The 15,090-nt window shown below is 30.2% G+C and overlaps 4 protein-coding genes and 1 pseudogene across 5 annotated transcripts, besides 10 other annotated features; 2 read left to right on the forward strand and 3 right to left on the reverse strand.

Moving 5' to 3' along the window:
- Positions 1-589: part of a mobile genetic element that runs on past the window's edge.
- Positions 1-589: part of a terminal%2Cinverted (terminal inverted repeat of Maverick-1B transposon ID:TVAGG3_0313500) that runs on past the window's edge.
- Positions 1-1,235: part of a mobile genetic element that runs on past the window's edge.
- Positions 708-1,235: a terminal%2Cinverted (terminal inverted repeat of Maverick-1A transposon ID:TVAGG3_0313230).
- Positions 1,236-2,143: 908 nt separating this feature from the next.
- Positions 2,144-2,172: a mobile genetic element.
- Positions 2,144-2,172: a terminal%2Cinverted (terminal inverted repeat of ISTv1 transposon ID:TVAGG3_0313600).
- Positions 2,173-2,518: 346 nt separating this feature from the next.
- Positions 2,519-2,568: a mobile genetic element.
- Positions 2,519-2,568: a terminal%2Cinverted (terminal inverted repeat of ISTv2 transposon ID:TVAGG3_0313610).
- Positions 2,569-3,025: 457 nt separating this feature from the next.
- Positions 3,026-4,851, forward strand: TVAGG3_0313620 (annotated as a pseudogene). Its single transcript has one exon — positions 3,800-4,140. A coding segment is annotated over exon 1 (341 nt).
- A 3,359-nt stretch (positions 4,852-8,210) lies between these two features.
- Positions 8,211-8,252: a mobile genetic element.
- Positions 8,211-8,252: a terminal%2Cinverted (terminal inverted repeat of ISTv3 transposon ID:TVAGG3_0313630).
- A 445-nt stretch (positions 8,253-8,697) lies between these two features.
- TVAGG3_0313640 (tetraspanin family) lies at positions 8,698-9,522 on the forward strand (the record flags this gene model as incomplete). The annotated part of the gene is made up of 1 exon (XM_001308813.1): positions 8,704-9,375. One exon carries the CDS (start codon positions 8,704-8,706, stop codon positions 9,373-9,375), a length of 672 nt encoding a protein of 223 aa, XP_001308814.1.
- A 156-nt stretch (positions 9,523-9,678) lies between these two features.
- On the reverse strand, positions 9,679-9,912 carry TVAGG3_0313650 (uncharacterized protein; the record flags this gene model as incomplete). Its single annotated transcript, XM_001308812.1, has 1 exon — positions 9,679-9,912. One exon carries the CDS (start codon positions 9,910-9,912, stop codon positions 9,679-9,681), a length of 234 nt encoding a protein of 77 aa, XP_001308813.1.
- A 21-nt stretch (positions 9,913-9,933) lies between these two features.
- Positions 9,934-10,797, reverse strand: TVAGG3_0313660 (PAS domain domain-containing protein; the record flags this gene model as incomplete). Its single annotated transcript, XM_001308811.1, has 1 exon — positions 9,934-10,797. One exon carries the CDS (start codon positions 10,795-10,797, stop codon positions 9,934-9,936), a length of 864 nt encoding a protein of 287 aa, XP_001308812.1.
- A 102-nt stretch (positions 10,798-10,899) lies between these two features.
- TVAGG3_0313670 (uncharacterized protein) lies at positions 10,900-13,716 on the reverse strand (the record flags this gene model as incomplete). Its single annotated transcript, XM_001308810.1, has 1 exon — positions 10,900-13,716. One exon carries the CDS (start codon positions 13,714-13,716, stop codon positions 10,900-10,902), a length of 2,817 nt encoding a protein of 938 aa, XP_001308811.1.
- Between the last annotated feature and the right edge of the window lie 1,374 nt (positions 13,717-15,090).

The following is a 15,090-nucleotide window of genomic DNA, read 5'->3' on the forward strand; positions in this document are numbered from 1 at the left end:
AAAGAGGTTAGAAATCGGGTTAGATCTAACCATCTACCCTAAATTTATTTTTGGGCTATGTTTTCATACGTGTGAGGGTGGTGATATCATTAATTTTTAAGTTTATTTTTTATTTTACTGAAAATTTTTATTTGGATGTAAATGACAGAACAAAAGCAACTCATTCGAATTCCACAGTATAACAAACATACATTTAAACATTTATTCTTCCTTCCTGAGCATAACATGTTCTTTCAAATACATCCGAGACCAGTTGACTTTTCATTGACTGTGTATAAAGATAGAAATAGTTATATCATTAAACCATACGATGACGAAGGTAAGTTATGTAAATTGTACGTTAAGAAGTTAGAGAAAGTTTATGGCTTCAAGTATGACTACAATAGGGTTAACACTGATGATGAAGATATTGAGGAAAATTTATGAGAACATTAGTGAAGTCGTTAGTGAGAACGATAGTGAGAACGTTTATTTTTTACATTAGTGAGTTCGTTAGTGAAGTGGTTGGCGGCTTTGTAAAGTGTCAAATTCACAAGTATTGGGTAAGGTGGAACGCAGTGCCGCCGTACCCATGACTTGTATACTAACTATATTACAAATTGCTAACTTGAAATTTTTTTTGACTGACGGTGCAAAGCGCCAAGATGGGCTCAAAGAGCCCTCCTGACTGCTTTAATTTACTAAAACATATTTCAAACAAAGTTTATATTCAACAGGGTGAAAAAACAGGTGAAAAAAGAGGTGAAATCTCACCACTTCACCTAAATTTATTTTTGTGCTATGTTTTCATACGTGTGAGGGTGGTGATATCATTAATTTTTAAGTTTATTTTTTATTTTATTTTTTATTTTATTTTTATATAAATGACGAAAACTATTGAGATAACAAACTACAACGGTCATGAGTTCAAGAATTTGTTCTTCGTTCCTCGTGAAAATACATTCTATCAGATACGAGGGAGAAAGGGTAAAGTTAGTTTGAGCGTTTATGACTACAAGCATAATGGGAGATATATAAAAGCAATAGATACAAACGGTAAGCGTGTTTCATTAGCTTTGTCAAAACTTACTAACATTTATTTTGACAGTGACTTTGACCTATATGAAGAAGAAAGTGAGTCAGAAGATTATGAGCTGTTATGTGAAGCACAGCAATGGGAGGAGTTGCAATACTTTTGTAAGTGAGAACGTTTATTTTTTACATTAGTGAGGTGAAGTGGTTGGTGGCTTTGTAAAGTGTCAAATTCACAAGTATTGGGTAAGGTGGAACGCAGTGCCGCCGTACCCATGACTTGTATACTAACTCTCAGTACGCATGATATGTATATTAATTATTGCTACACTGAAGCAACTTGACTCCTTCCACTTGCACTTTGGTTTGAGGGAGTCCGAAATACCATATTACCAGTTGAAGCAAGATTGTCAATGTTCAAACTTGCTTTTTTCATCTTGCATTTCTTTCTCAGATTGCAAGATGTGGTCGGAGTCACTGATAGACTTCCTAATATAGAGACACCAGATCATCGTCTCAAATTCAAAGGTTATCTTTTTGCCAGAAGAATGCATCTTCTGAAAATGGCGACATCTCTTCTATTATAAGACGAAATGGTGGAAGTGAACTCAAAATAAGAGTAATTAGGTTATTTTGCCGACCAAATATATTTACAAGGCAAAATATCATATTACATGTCAACCTATTATCAGTATGTTTTGATAAAAAAATTTTATCAAATATCATATTAAAATTAACATCTATATCTATATCAATATCTACACTATAAATTTTTTTATTCAATATCATAGATTTCAAAAATTTATTTCAATTTTAAATTAATTTATGGTTTTCATCAAAATTGTTTTTTATTAAAAAGCATGTTTCACAATTTTTACGGTTTCTTTCAAAAGTTATAAAAAGAGTGTCAATAAGAAATTTCAACATTTCAAGAAGGAATCAAAGAAATTGACGAAGTTCCAGAATTTTATTCAACAATTCTTAATCAATTAACAAAAACTATACCGAAACTTATCTTACCATCCAAATCAAATCACATTACATACGGAATAAACATTTAATCTTTTACCATTAAAATTATATTTATACGTTATTTAATTTTTTTACGTCTAAGTTGAATAGGATAATAGCCGAAGATATAAAGTAACTATAGTTTACAAGCTAAGGAACAAATCAGCATTGAAACTAAAAAATAACGTATTTGAATAATTTCGTAAAAAATTAGAATTACTCGATATTAAGCATATTGCTTTTCTATCATATATGCTTATATTCTACAATAGTGTTACCAAACATCGGGCAACATCATACGTATAATACAACTTTTTCGTACTTCTTTATCGAATTTAAATAGAACTAAGTTTTTATTTTAAATAAAAGAGAAATAATTCTAATTTATAATCTCATTATTAATTTATTCTCATTTTAATATTTCATCGATTTTTATTATCGATATTCAATACAAATGAATTCATATTATAATAGTATCTAGTATAACTAGGTATTCTATCACAGTATTTCTTCAATTTATTATAATATTTCAGCATTTTTTAGTTTCAATGCTGATTTGTTCCTTAGCTTGTAAACTATAGTTACTTTATATCTTCGGCTATTATCCTATTCAACTTAGACGTAAAAAAATTAAATAACGTATAAATATAATTTTAATGGTAAAAGATTAAATGTTTATTCCGTATGTAATGTGATTTGATTTGGATGGTAAGATAAGTTTCGGTATAGTTTTTGTTAATTGATTAAGAATTGTTGAATAAAATTCTGGAACTTCGTCAATTTCTTTGATTCCCTCTTCCTCGCAATACAACTCCATATCATTAACTTGTATTTAAAGGCTTCCATATACAAAACTATATATAATGTTTGAAAGTTAAATCCAATCTTTTTCTATTTCTAAAAAAAATTGAGACCTAAACACGAGATAGCTTTCAGAAAATTTTCAGGGACATTTTTAATCATTTTTTTTTATTTATTGTAATATCTTTGTTATTAAATTTGAATTGTTTAATATTTGAATGTAAAGAATTGAATAGTAATAATTTTAGTTTTGATACATAGCTAATTGCTAAGCAAAATAATTAATTTATTGTAATTTTGACATGTAAACTAAAGGGGAATTTAGCCGGCCAAATATATGTCACTTTTTGACTTCACCTCACTTCCACCATTTCGTCTTATGACACTTCTCACTCTTTATGGATTTTTAGAGGAATTCCCGAATATAAATTTTCAACATCTCACAACCCTTCCGGTTGAACATTTATTTGCCTTATTCCGAAAATTTGCGCATTCAAAAAAAGAAGTTAAAGATTTGATGAGTGCGGGAGCGCATTTGGTAATGAACCAAACCTACCGTGAACAAAATTTTGATCGTCTTGTGTCAGAATGCAGACTTGATAATTCAGGAGCAAATATGGCAAATGTCGAGGAGATGCCAGAAGATATTAAGTCCCAATATATATTCACAGATGAAGATATTGCCAGTATTACGACCGATCTTATGTATTTAGTTGGTTGGCACGAAGATCAGGTATTTTCAGTTTGGGGAAGATTAATAAAATACGATCACACACAACCATTAAGTGTTTTTGAACCTTACAGCAAAGATTTTCCGCGTAATGGAGTGGAAATTTTAAGACAAAAACTGGATCAAATTATTGAAATAAAAGCTCCAGTTCCTTTTTCAGAAAATAGGGCTATTGCCCATCTCAAGCATACGAAACACAGTTACAAAAAGTGCCGATGGCCAAAACACCTCTTTATGAGAATTTCAATGACATACTACAATTCGCAAACTCAAATTCCTCTTCTTCTACAGAAAACTCTACAACTACAGATTCTACATCTCAAGGAATTCAATCTCAAAATTCAAATTTTCCAAATGAAAATTTGGAAAATTCCCAAAATGCAGAATCAACTGATGATTTTCAATCATTAATAACGCCAATACAAGAAGATCATTTTCCTTCTGCCAACGAACTAAAACAAGGGTTTGATATTGCCCATGATGTTTTAATTAGTCCGCCACCTGAGAATCAACATCCAGAAATTGATGAAGAAGAGACACAAAAAGCAATTTATCTATTACAAAACTTAGACTTTCCTAAGAAATAAAATTATTTAATTTATTCTTGTTTGTTTTTTAATTAAACATGTATATTTATTAACATTTCCTTTTTTAATACCTTTCCAACTTCTATTAGTAACAAACACATAACTAATTTGAAGATTTAGCGTTATGAAGAAGTATCCAAGTAATAACGTCAATAATGCATTTGCGATAGGATATAATTGCACCAAAGGTTAAAACTTGTATAAAGAATGAAAAATGAAATTTAATATAATTTTTTTCGAAAAAAATCCATGCTTGGCTAGATTTTCATAGTTATTGAATATGCATTACTGACATCTTGTAAAAGATGCCGATCAAGGCTTTCAAGATTGCTAAATTTCTCGATTAAAATTTACATTTTTTTTATTTGTGTTTAATTACATTTTACAGTTTGCAGACTTACATAAAATCCGCAACATAGTGGTTATTTAATATTTGCCCCACAGTATTGTAGTTTGAAATTTACGATAAGATTATAATTGATAAAGTAAGGTTTTGTCATTAATGCATCTTATAAACTTTCATTGATAAATATGGATAGATAAGTTCTGTGTTCAAAAGTAAGCATTTTTTAAAACGCGCAATTATATCAAGAACGACTATCATAAATTCATGAGTATCGATGATTTTCGTTTAGGATGGACTTAATCGGCTTGATTGATATACATATTTTAAAATGGCATAGCTTTGTGCATGTTATGTCAAGCATTGTGCCAAACCAATTTAAAATGAAACAAATTATTTTAAAGAAACTATATATGAACTATTCGAACACTTTATATTAATGTAGGGAGCTATAAATTTAAATATTCTAAAAATTTATTTATTTGTTAAGAGTTCGGAACAAATTTATTATTGAATATATAGGAAATCAAATAATTATGCATAATCGCATAAAAAAATGCTGAAACAATGAAAAGAAAAAAATAGTTGCCCAATAGAAAAAGTCGAACCCATACCCCTACCCATTGAGTTATCCTCACTTTCAAGTTTCGATCGAAAAAAAGGTATTTAATCGCATAACTCGCACCGTTTAGTCGTATTTCGAAGTTCTATATAGTATTAAAGATTAAGTTACATTATGTACAAAATAACTTTTTATTGTTATTTGATTTTGATAGCATTATTAGCTGAATATGAAAAATCTCGTAGAAATAATCATTTCATTCAGACATAAGTATTGGATTGTTTCCCAACAAGCATAATAACACACGTTTCATATTATAATTTATTTCATTTCTGTACAAAATTTAGATAACGATATCAAATAAAAAAAACTGTGGCATTTTTTTACTTCAAACTATCATGAAGTGTAACCAAATTGGGTGAGTATTCTTGCTATCAGTATGACATGAAAAAGTGAACGACAAAAATTGAAGATATTGTAGTTAACTCGGATTTTTTTAATTGCAAACACATCTATAATTTGTTTAAATATCATTTATTATATCAAAATCGAAAAATTCGTTTTTGGAAATCTTTGAATTTATGAGAAGTTCTACAAAGACACTTACAAATATAGCGTTTGCAATAAAAAGGCTCTTTAATCTTCTTCATCCTTGCTCAGAAACTTCTACTGGTTACCTTACGGGTAACCTGCAAAGCTGCTTCCAAGGCATCGGGAAAATAACGTATTTTCGTGAGACTACCTTTGAATAAACAATTTACCCAGATTTGCTTTACTTTTACCACTCCCCATGTAATTTCTGGGGAAAACGATAATTCATTTTTTTTATGGATGAATAGATCGTTTTCCTAGAAAGGACCTCATATCTCTGGCTAAAAAGAGTGTCAGATCCTAAATAGATTATTGATCTAGTGTACAAATCCAATAAAAAGCCTATTTTTTTGGCTTTTTTGGTGCTCATTTTTTCGAAGATCTACATGAATATGGGGAAACCATCGGATTTTTTTGGTTAACCCACATCTTCATGTAGTCTGGACTATCTTTCCTCGAAGGACCTCTTTACGGGTGTAAAAACTCATAAAGTTCTCAAAAGATTCATTCTCGATCTCCATGCTGAAAGAATTTACAATAAAAAAGAGATCTACGCATCAAACTACAGCCATAAATGAACTGAACCCCTAAAGCTCAGCTCTTAGTTTATCAAAAACGTCGAAATCCTTCTCATTGCAATCAAATTTTCTCAATAACTCATAAGAAAAATCGAATTTTGATTAAGCCGATGTTATAGGTATCACAAATACTACAAACTTGAGCAATATCGAAATTGCCAGCAAAAGTTTGAAATTGCATTGCTCATATTTGTTTTGTAAACTAAAAATCTGCTTATATTATTCATTAATTTTTTATATATTATTCATATACTTTAATAAAAACAATACTATTTCACCTTAAAAATGAATTTCATAAGTCAATATTATTTTTTGAAAATGTATCAATTTCGATTAAAACAACATGAGAATAAAATTTACGCAAAATTATTTTAAAAAATGGTTTTAAAAATTTACAATTGATTAAGAATAAGATTGGAAGAAGTTTTGAAGTTTAATTTTAAGAAAAAAAATTCGGATATTATTCATGGATCTAAGTAATCTGATATTTGAGTATCGGCACTATGCATAAAACATATATTTATAGTTTTTTGGAGTTTTATGATTTAAATATATTCAAATTTGGCAATCCAATAGATTTTTAAAAAATAGGTAAATAAAAATAGATTACATATGCAGCAGATTTAGAACATGAAACAAATCTTATAGTGACCCAAAAAAAAATTCATGATCCAAAAAAGAAAAAAATTAGCTAAATGGGAATCAAACCTTGGCATAACGAATCATTATGTCAGATGTTTCCACTACACTACACCGGCAGTTCAAAAAATACCCTTGGTGGTTCTATTTAATAGCTACTCCCAACGATAGGCGGTGTCCCCAGCTTTCGAGAGGTGGTAAAAGTAAAGCAAATCTGGGTAATTTAATTTGCATATTTTTTTTTAGTTGAAAGACAGGAAAATTAGTTGAGTTTGTATTATTTTTATCGTTCAATTCATTGTATATGTGAGTGATCCAGATATTTAAGATATTTAGAAAAAATTTATTAATTTGATTAACAAATTTTAATCAAAATAGCAAAAATCTATTTGATAGCTGTAAGCAAATAATAATTTATATTTCAAGCAAAATCAATTATTTTCATCTAAACGTATAAAATTGTCAATTTTATGAGAATAAATTTAAAATCTCATGAAATATAAAGGAGAGTAATATTTTTCAATTTTCTTTTTTTCTTTCTCTCAAATATTTTCTATTGGAATTTTCTTGTTATCAAAAATAATTTTAATATTTGTTTATTTCATTACATACAATAAAATTTTAAAAACTCTATTTCTTCACAAGAAAATTTTTTCCTTCATATGAAGAAACATTTTGTTTTCATTTGATGCTGAGTTAAATCTCGATTTTTGAATTTTCTTCTTTCCAAATTTCTTTTTTCCAAATTAGAAGTTTAATTCAAATTTTCAATAGTTTATATATTTTCTCAAACCGTCTTAGATTTTCTCACTTTTTAGGGATTTTCTCTCAAAATATACAAAAATTAGTAATACCAATAACATGTGTCTAATATACTTTAAAACCATCGTGATAAAATTCAAAAACGAAGAGTTCTTCTCTCCAAATTTTTTTCAAAATCAAAAAAATGAGATAAAAAAAATACGTTTGGAAAATTCATTTTTAGCAGTTTAGGAATTTTCTCACTTTTCTTCCAAATTGACATCCTTACTCACCACTTTCAAGTTTTTCATACATATATCTTACCCATTCATTTGGAATACGAGGTCTCGAGTTTTCGTTCATTTTTTTTACTTTACAAAACTGTTTATTTTTCAGAATTTTTAAATTTGAAAAAATCCATTCTATATCTGATAAATAATATATTATTTTTCAATCAAAATATTTTGATTATCATCTCAAAAGTGTTCTCAAAACCTAGTTTTTCTTATTTTAGATAATCTTAATATTTATATTATTGTAAACTAATTGAACACCATATGTTTTTATATACTTTTACAAAAAATTGATAGATTTGTGATACTTTCCCCGACGATATAATTGAATAGCTTACATTTTGACAGAACTTAATATGGAACAATTCTAAGTAGATTTTGTAAAAAATCAAGAAAGAAAAATTTTAACGTGCTTTATTTTTTCTTTTTTATAATAATACATATTATTATATAATTAACATATTCATAATGTTTCACCCTTTCAAAAATATAATCCTCCTCCTCTCAAATAAACCTACATACGGGTGCACCCTTAAGAGAATACAAATATGAATTGAAAAAATGTAGATATTGGGTGCAAACTGTTTTCCTATATATTTTCTGAAATCCATTCGCAAAAAATTCACTTTCCGATATATGGTTAAGTAAAATTTATCTTCTTATGATAGTATATAAATCAGTGAAATAATGTTCACGGTTCATATTGTAGATAAATTTTAATCGACTTTTGAGATAATTATATTTAATTTGAGAAAGTTATTAAATTTGTAAAGCTCTAAAAAATTTGATTTCAAAAATATTCATAAAATTTTTTAAATGGCTTGTTGTGCATTATTCTCTAAGTATTTCCTCGCCGCTCTAAACTTAATATGGTTTATTGGTCTTATAGTTATTGGTGTTTTAATGGGAGTCTTCTGGAAGAAGATTGATCTCAACAGCTATCTCAAACTCATTGGTTATAAATACGTTCCGTTTCTTCTCATAGTAGTTACAATTATAGTAATGGTTTTCGCCGTTATATTTGGATTTTGCTTCTTCTGTACAAATTCCAAATGCTTACGTTTAACATACTCGAATTTACTTGTTCTTATCTTCCTTCTTCAAATTGCCTCAGTCGCTATTTTCTTCGTTTTCAAGCAAAGAACCGAAGTTGACATCAGTTCAAGATGGAGTGCACCAAATTTCGCAGATATAGTGAAAGGTATCGAAAAGAAACTCGTCTGCTGTGGATTTGCAGATACAACTCAAGAAGATGCAAGTAGATGTGCAAGTAACAACGTTACAAATTATGACTCTTCCTGCGAAACCAAAATTGTCGCTCAGATAACAAAGTATAAAGCATATGTTATTGTTGGTATAGTACTCTTAATTTTACTTCAAATCGCTCTAATAGTCCTGGCATTTATTTATGCCTGTGCAACAGATGAAGATTTAGGAGACGAAGGCGATGATTTTGATGATTCAGAAGATGAATACTTTACTGACTAATTTGTTGTCTATTTCTACGAGATTTTTCTCAATTTATTTAAAATTTTCACTATTTTTTTAAATAAATTGGAGTTACAAATTAAAAACATACAGTTCATTTCTCTTATTATTATCATAGCATTTAATTTCCTCTATTTAAAACTGCATAATCTTTTTTGAGCACTTTATACAGGCGTGAAATTGTAAGAAAAAGTGCCATATTTATGTAAAGAAAAATTTCGACTTGGAAATTAATGATAAAACAAATATTTTTAATAACACACACAAATATAAAAGAACAAACAAAGCATTAAGAATTAAGAATTATTCGTCAATATACTTTGAGCTTACAATAACTAAGTCAGTTTCTCTATCATCTGTCAAAGTAACACTTTTGAGTTCAGATAATAGTGGAGCTGTATTTTTTGTAGTGAAGAATTTTCCAGTTCCTCTCACTCTATGACGATTTGCCATCAAAACACGGTATTCACTTCCGAAAACCTCTAGAACTGGCAATGCCGTCTTCATTGGAATAACTGTAACATCACCAATGAGCATTACAGCAGAAATTTTGAATTTCTAAGTACTAGAGTTGAAAGAATTGATGATTGCGTTCATGAAATGTACAATTTGGATGGCTCTTATATCTAATGGATCATTTTCATCAGGAATTGATAAGTAAATGAAGCTCGGAGGTTCATTCATTAATTTAATGATGTTTGGAAAGACTCCTGATACTTCCTGTGCAGCCTTTAAGAAAAGTAAGCATCCGTCTGCGAGTTCTCCGTCATATTCATCCCTTAAAGATGCATATGAAATCGCAAAAACAGACATTCCAGCATTATTGAAATCCCTTGCCTGCAATTTGTTTTCTACTGTCAATGCATTACTAAGAAGAAGAGGAATTGCATTATGTTTCAAGTTTTCTGCAATTTGTTTCTGATATCTTGTATTTTCTTCTAATTGGTGATGATAAGTCAGGTCTTCGAATGCAAGAATGAAGGCATTCTTGTTATCTTCAGCTATAACCTTGGACATCCTAATTTCAACATTTTTTGACTTATGAGTTCCTCTTTCGAACTTCGTAGTGACTTTTACGCATGTCATATTGGAGTCTTGGTCCATAAACTCAAGTATTTTGTTGAAAGGATGCTTAGGATCCGTTTTGAAATCCATTATTCTGGAAAAGATGGCGTCGATGCTCAATCCGATGCAAGCTTCCCTTGGAGCACCAATCAATGAATAAAATGATTGGTTTGCAAACAAAAGAGATCGATCTTCTTCGAATATCGCGTGTGGATATTCGACTAAACTCAAATAATTGCTAGAATTAGAGTTGTTACTCTCTGCAATGAATCCTCCTCTATGCCAATCAGCTTCTCCTTGAAGATAAAGCATGATTTTGGCAAGATCTGGGATTTTAATCGGAGGAATGTACTTCATTGGCAATTTTACTGCTTGGATCGTATTATTTAGGCTCTTAATAGTAGGTGATAAGAATACAAAAGCAACTAAAGCAACAATTCCAACAAATAAAAAGAATATTCACAACAAAATCAGTCTTTCTGTCTTAAATTGCTTGATAATAAAGTCATATCCAATCTTATGAAGCTGATAAGACTCAGGATACAAGTAATCGTTATATAATACCGTCCATTTGAAGAAATTGTCATCGGAAATGGAATTATTATATGCCTGGGTTGCGAATATTAAGAATGAATCCATTATATTCGCATACGACCAACAGCTGACGTTTGTTGTATCATTGCACTTGTTTGCATGGACAAAATCATAAACTGGCTGGTAAGTAAGGAACTTTTGAGAGACTTCTTTTTGGTCGATTGCCAAAAGTAGCTGAGAATTCTGTTTTTTCGCAGAATTTAATAAACTTTCGCAAAAATCTCTTGGAAAGTCCGAAAAATTAGAAACAATACCTTGTAAAGCAACAGAGCAGCCGATGATTCTCCTGGAAAGTATCTGTAATGTCTTGAATTCGACCATCATTTCATTTACAAAAGAAGTAAACAAAGAAACCTCAATTGTAGCACCTATAAGTAATGTAAATGTCACACTAGTAAGAATTATCCATACTTTGATCTGAAAATTGTTTGGTAAAACAGATTGAGTCGTTGACTGATCATGGACGAGTAATTTAAGGTTTTCTGCAGCCTTGTTCTCATTTTCGCTCACAGTTGCTTGGTTATTTACGTCATTTTGATCCAGATCAAGCAAATTATTAGTTATTGGTAATCCTGTCTTTCCTTTCTTATTCTTGGAGTCCGGATCCATGAATTCTGTGATCACTGAGCGAGGAATTGTAAGGTAAAGGTTGAATATGTACTTTAATTCCGATTTGACGTTCTGTAGAGCATTAAAAACGAAAGGAATCATAATTATAAGCATAACACCCCATATTACACCATAGTAAATTGGTATATACTTCTTAACTTTTGAGATGATATTTTGAATTGAAGACAATTCAGCATCAGAAGCCAAGAAAACTGAATAGGCAATGCCGAATGTATTTTTCGACATCAGAAAAACCAATGTATCGTTATCCGGAACAAATGGAACCGATCTTGCGTAGTAAGAATAAAGTCTGAGTGCTTTCACTAGGCCAGACTGGGATGATACATTGTATTTATTAACTTGGCTGTACAAATCTTCACTTAATTCAGTATTATTTTTCAAAATTCCTGACGGCATTGAAGAAAGGAGGCCAGTGATTGAAGTATCAAGGGTTTTAGCATGATTAAAGAAGGATTTTCTGCCAGGAGTTCCTGAAACAATGATTTTTTGTAATAAATTTGGAGAATGAACAATTAAACTGCAAGTTGTATCAGAATAGTACAGATAATTACTCATTCCATAGCTGATATTAATAAATATAAAGGCTAGAACGATAGCGCATATGATAAACAGAAATGCGAGGAAAACAGTAATAAAAATGAACACTCTAGCCCTATGGAGTGAAATAATTGGTCTTCTATCAACAGCATCTTCAACGCTTTGGTGCAAAATAGACTCATTTATTTCGTTTGCGTCAGGAGAATTATTTGATTGGACATTATCCATAAGTTTGGGGTGAATCTTAAGGATTGACTCTGCAATTCGATGTTGTGTTCCAACGCCAACCAAATATTTTATGTATTCCTTGATAATTGGCGTGGAATAAGGATATCTTATGACTAACTGCTTCCAATTATCCGAAAGCTCCTTCAAATTCTGATGTAAAGTAAACGCTGACCTCGCCATTTGAGAAATGTCACCTTTGTAGCATCCAGACCAAAATTTTGACAAAACTTGCTCGCATTTTATACTTGCGAGCGTTTGTTTGGATATTTCTCGTGATATTGCTTGACATCCTTCATTTGACGACTCTTGGATTGAAGTCAAAAGTTGATATAAAATTGCCGCCTGCAAAAAACTGGGATTTTGCTTAGACAAGAAAGAATCTATCAATGTCTTCAAGTATCCTATGTTATCAGGTATAAGAAATGCCATATAAAGCATCTGAAACTGCAAATCTGGAAAAGTATGAATTACGTATTTCAACAAAGAACAGTCCGCAAAGCAATCCAAGCTCCAGTAGCAAGCAGTTCTTACGGCCATGAGTGCGATCTTCGATGTTTTGAAGTCCATCTCCGAATAAATGTCCGAAAACATTTCTTCTTCTGCTTTTGTTCCTTGTTTCGGCATAACTTCCGGTTTATCAACACTTTTCAGTTTCTTTAGAAGTGTCTTAGATATATGCATGCATCGAATCTTCAATCCTATGTAGCAAAATAGAGGAATAAGTAGCCAAATCGAAATTATTCCGGCAAATGGGATAAGTCCGGGCTTAAATGACAAAATTATGAGAACAATCATGTATATATCGAAGGTAAGGAACATGCAGCTGACAAATTGATAAGCGCTGAAGCGAATATAATAAATTTTATCTATATGAAGAAAAACTAATGTAATTAATATGACGAATCGGACGATTAATAATATACTGATCAATAATTTCTTTGCTGTACTTTCTAATTCGATGATTAAAAATCCTATTACGATAATTACATCAAAAAACACACTTTCCCATGTATTTGGTGCCCATATTGCTATGAGATTCGATATATTTGGTGATGGTGATGATCCTGTTGCAAATGCGCACAATCTTACCATAAAAATCATTAATCCAAGGACAACAAGAGCAATTGCTGATACAAAGAAGGTTCCAACCGATGGTTCATCAAATATAGCGCGTAAAAAGTTGGCTGTAACTGTAATAAAACAACTTCTAAATAATGGATAAATTAAAAAGCTGTAAATGAAGAAGTAATTAAGTTGTTTGACTGTATTTTTCTGTGCTTTAAGCATAAATACTATTACTATGAACAAAATAAAGTGCGCAATTGTACAAATTGCTGCAACTGCAAAAACAATGAATTCTGCTAATTCACTTGTATTGTTTGGTACATATCGTATCACGATTGTTAAGACTTGAAGAAATATTTTCAGATTTTCGTCGTCTGTTTGCCAAATATATGAATTGTAAGGTTCTAAAGCGGCCGCCCAAACTTGAATGAACGTGAAAAACAATGATATATAGAAAAGCCAGGGAGTGCTAGTGACAGATCTGTTCAGCAAGTGGAAAAAAGTAAACAATGCATGAGTTTTCGGCCCTAAAGTGTAACTTGACGAAAGTTCATATGCAACCCCGTTTCCTTCTTTGCGAGACGATTGGATGTGAACGCATCGAATCTCTCCCCAGGGTTAATCATAATTTTTCGTACAAGTTCTTTGAAATTTTACCTTTCTTTCAAAACCAATATTTTGGAAAATGGTTATAGATTGTGTCATTGAACCTTTTCGATCAAGGAGTTTTGAATGTCAAACAACAGTTTTGTTTTTTCACGTTTTTTTGAAACGGTTATTTTTCATTCTATTGGAGAAAAATATTATTCTACAATACACAAATATGAGAATAACTAGCATATAAAAATTCTCACAAAAATTGAAAAGATAGCTTTATCAAAAATTTACACGTTTATTCCTGCGACAATAGAAAACTATTTGATGATGTGTTTCATATGAAGTATGGGAAAAGAAATATATTGCTTTAATTTCCCAGGAAAAATGGAAATTTTTTCATTTTCGAAGATCAATTTGATTCCATTGTTCTAAATGTAATTGAGGGTTTCAAATTAAGTGGGGTATTTATGAATATTTATTAACGAAAACCAGTAACATTTCTTTTAAATTTTCATTGTATAAGATATATTGATTTTTATTGAAAGTTTTTAAGGATTATTCTATCTTAACTGAAGAAAAATAGTAATGTTACATCGTTGCTACACTATATTGAGATAAATATGCAGGAATGAAAATGAAAAAACCAACAAGTCAATCATTTAATGTATTCTTTTATCTTTGAAAGGAATTAGATGGGATAAATTCATCTCAATTTGATATAATGCAGTATTGATCAATGTCTGTTCTGTTCTTAAGAACCATTTTCGAATGATTTAATGGTTGAAATTGTGTATCATTTGCCTGTAGTGACTTGTCTGTTATCCATTTATGAGTGAAATAAAGCGAAATAATTTTTCTTGTTGCTGCAAAATAAAGTGTTGTTTGTCCATCAAATTCTGAATGGAAATATTATCAGTATAGCAAAATGCATAACTAATTGGTTGCCACAAAATATAGCCTAAATGTATCAGGTATTACATAATCTCATAAGAAAAATAG

This window comes from Trichomonas vaginalis, chromosome V (assembly GCF_026262505.1).
Source record: "Trichomonas vaginalis G3 chromosome V, whole genome shotgun sequence".
Lineage (NCBI taxonomy): Eukaryota > Parabasalia > Trichomonadida > Trichomonadidae > Trichomonas > Trichomonas vaginalis.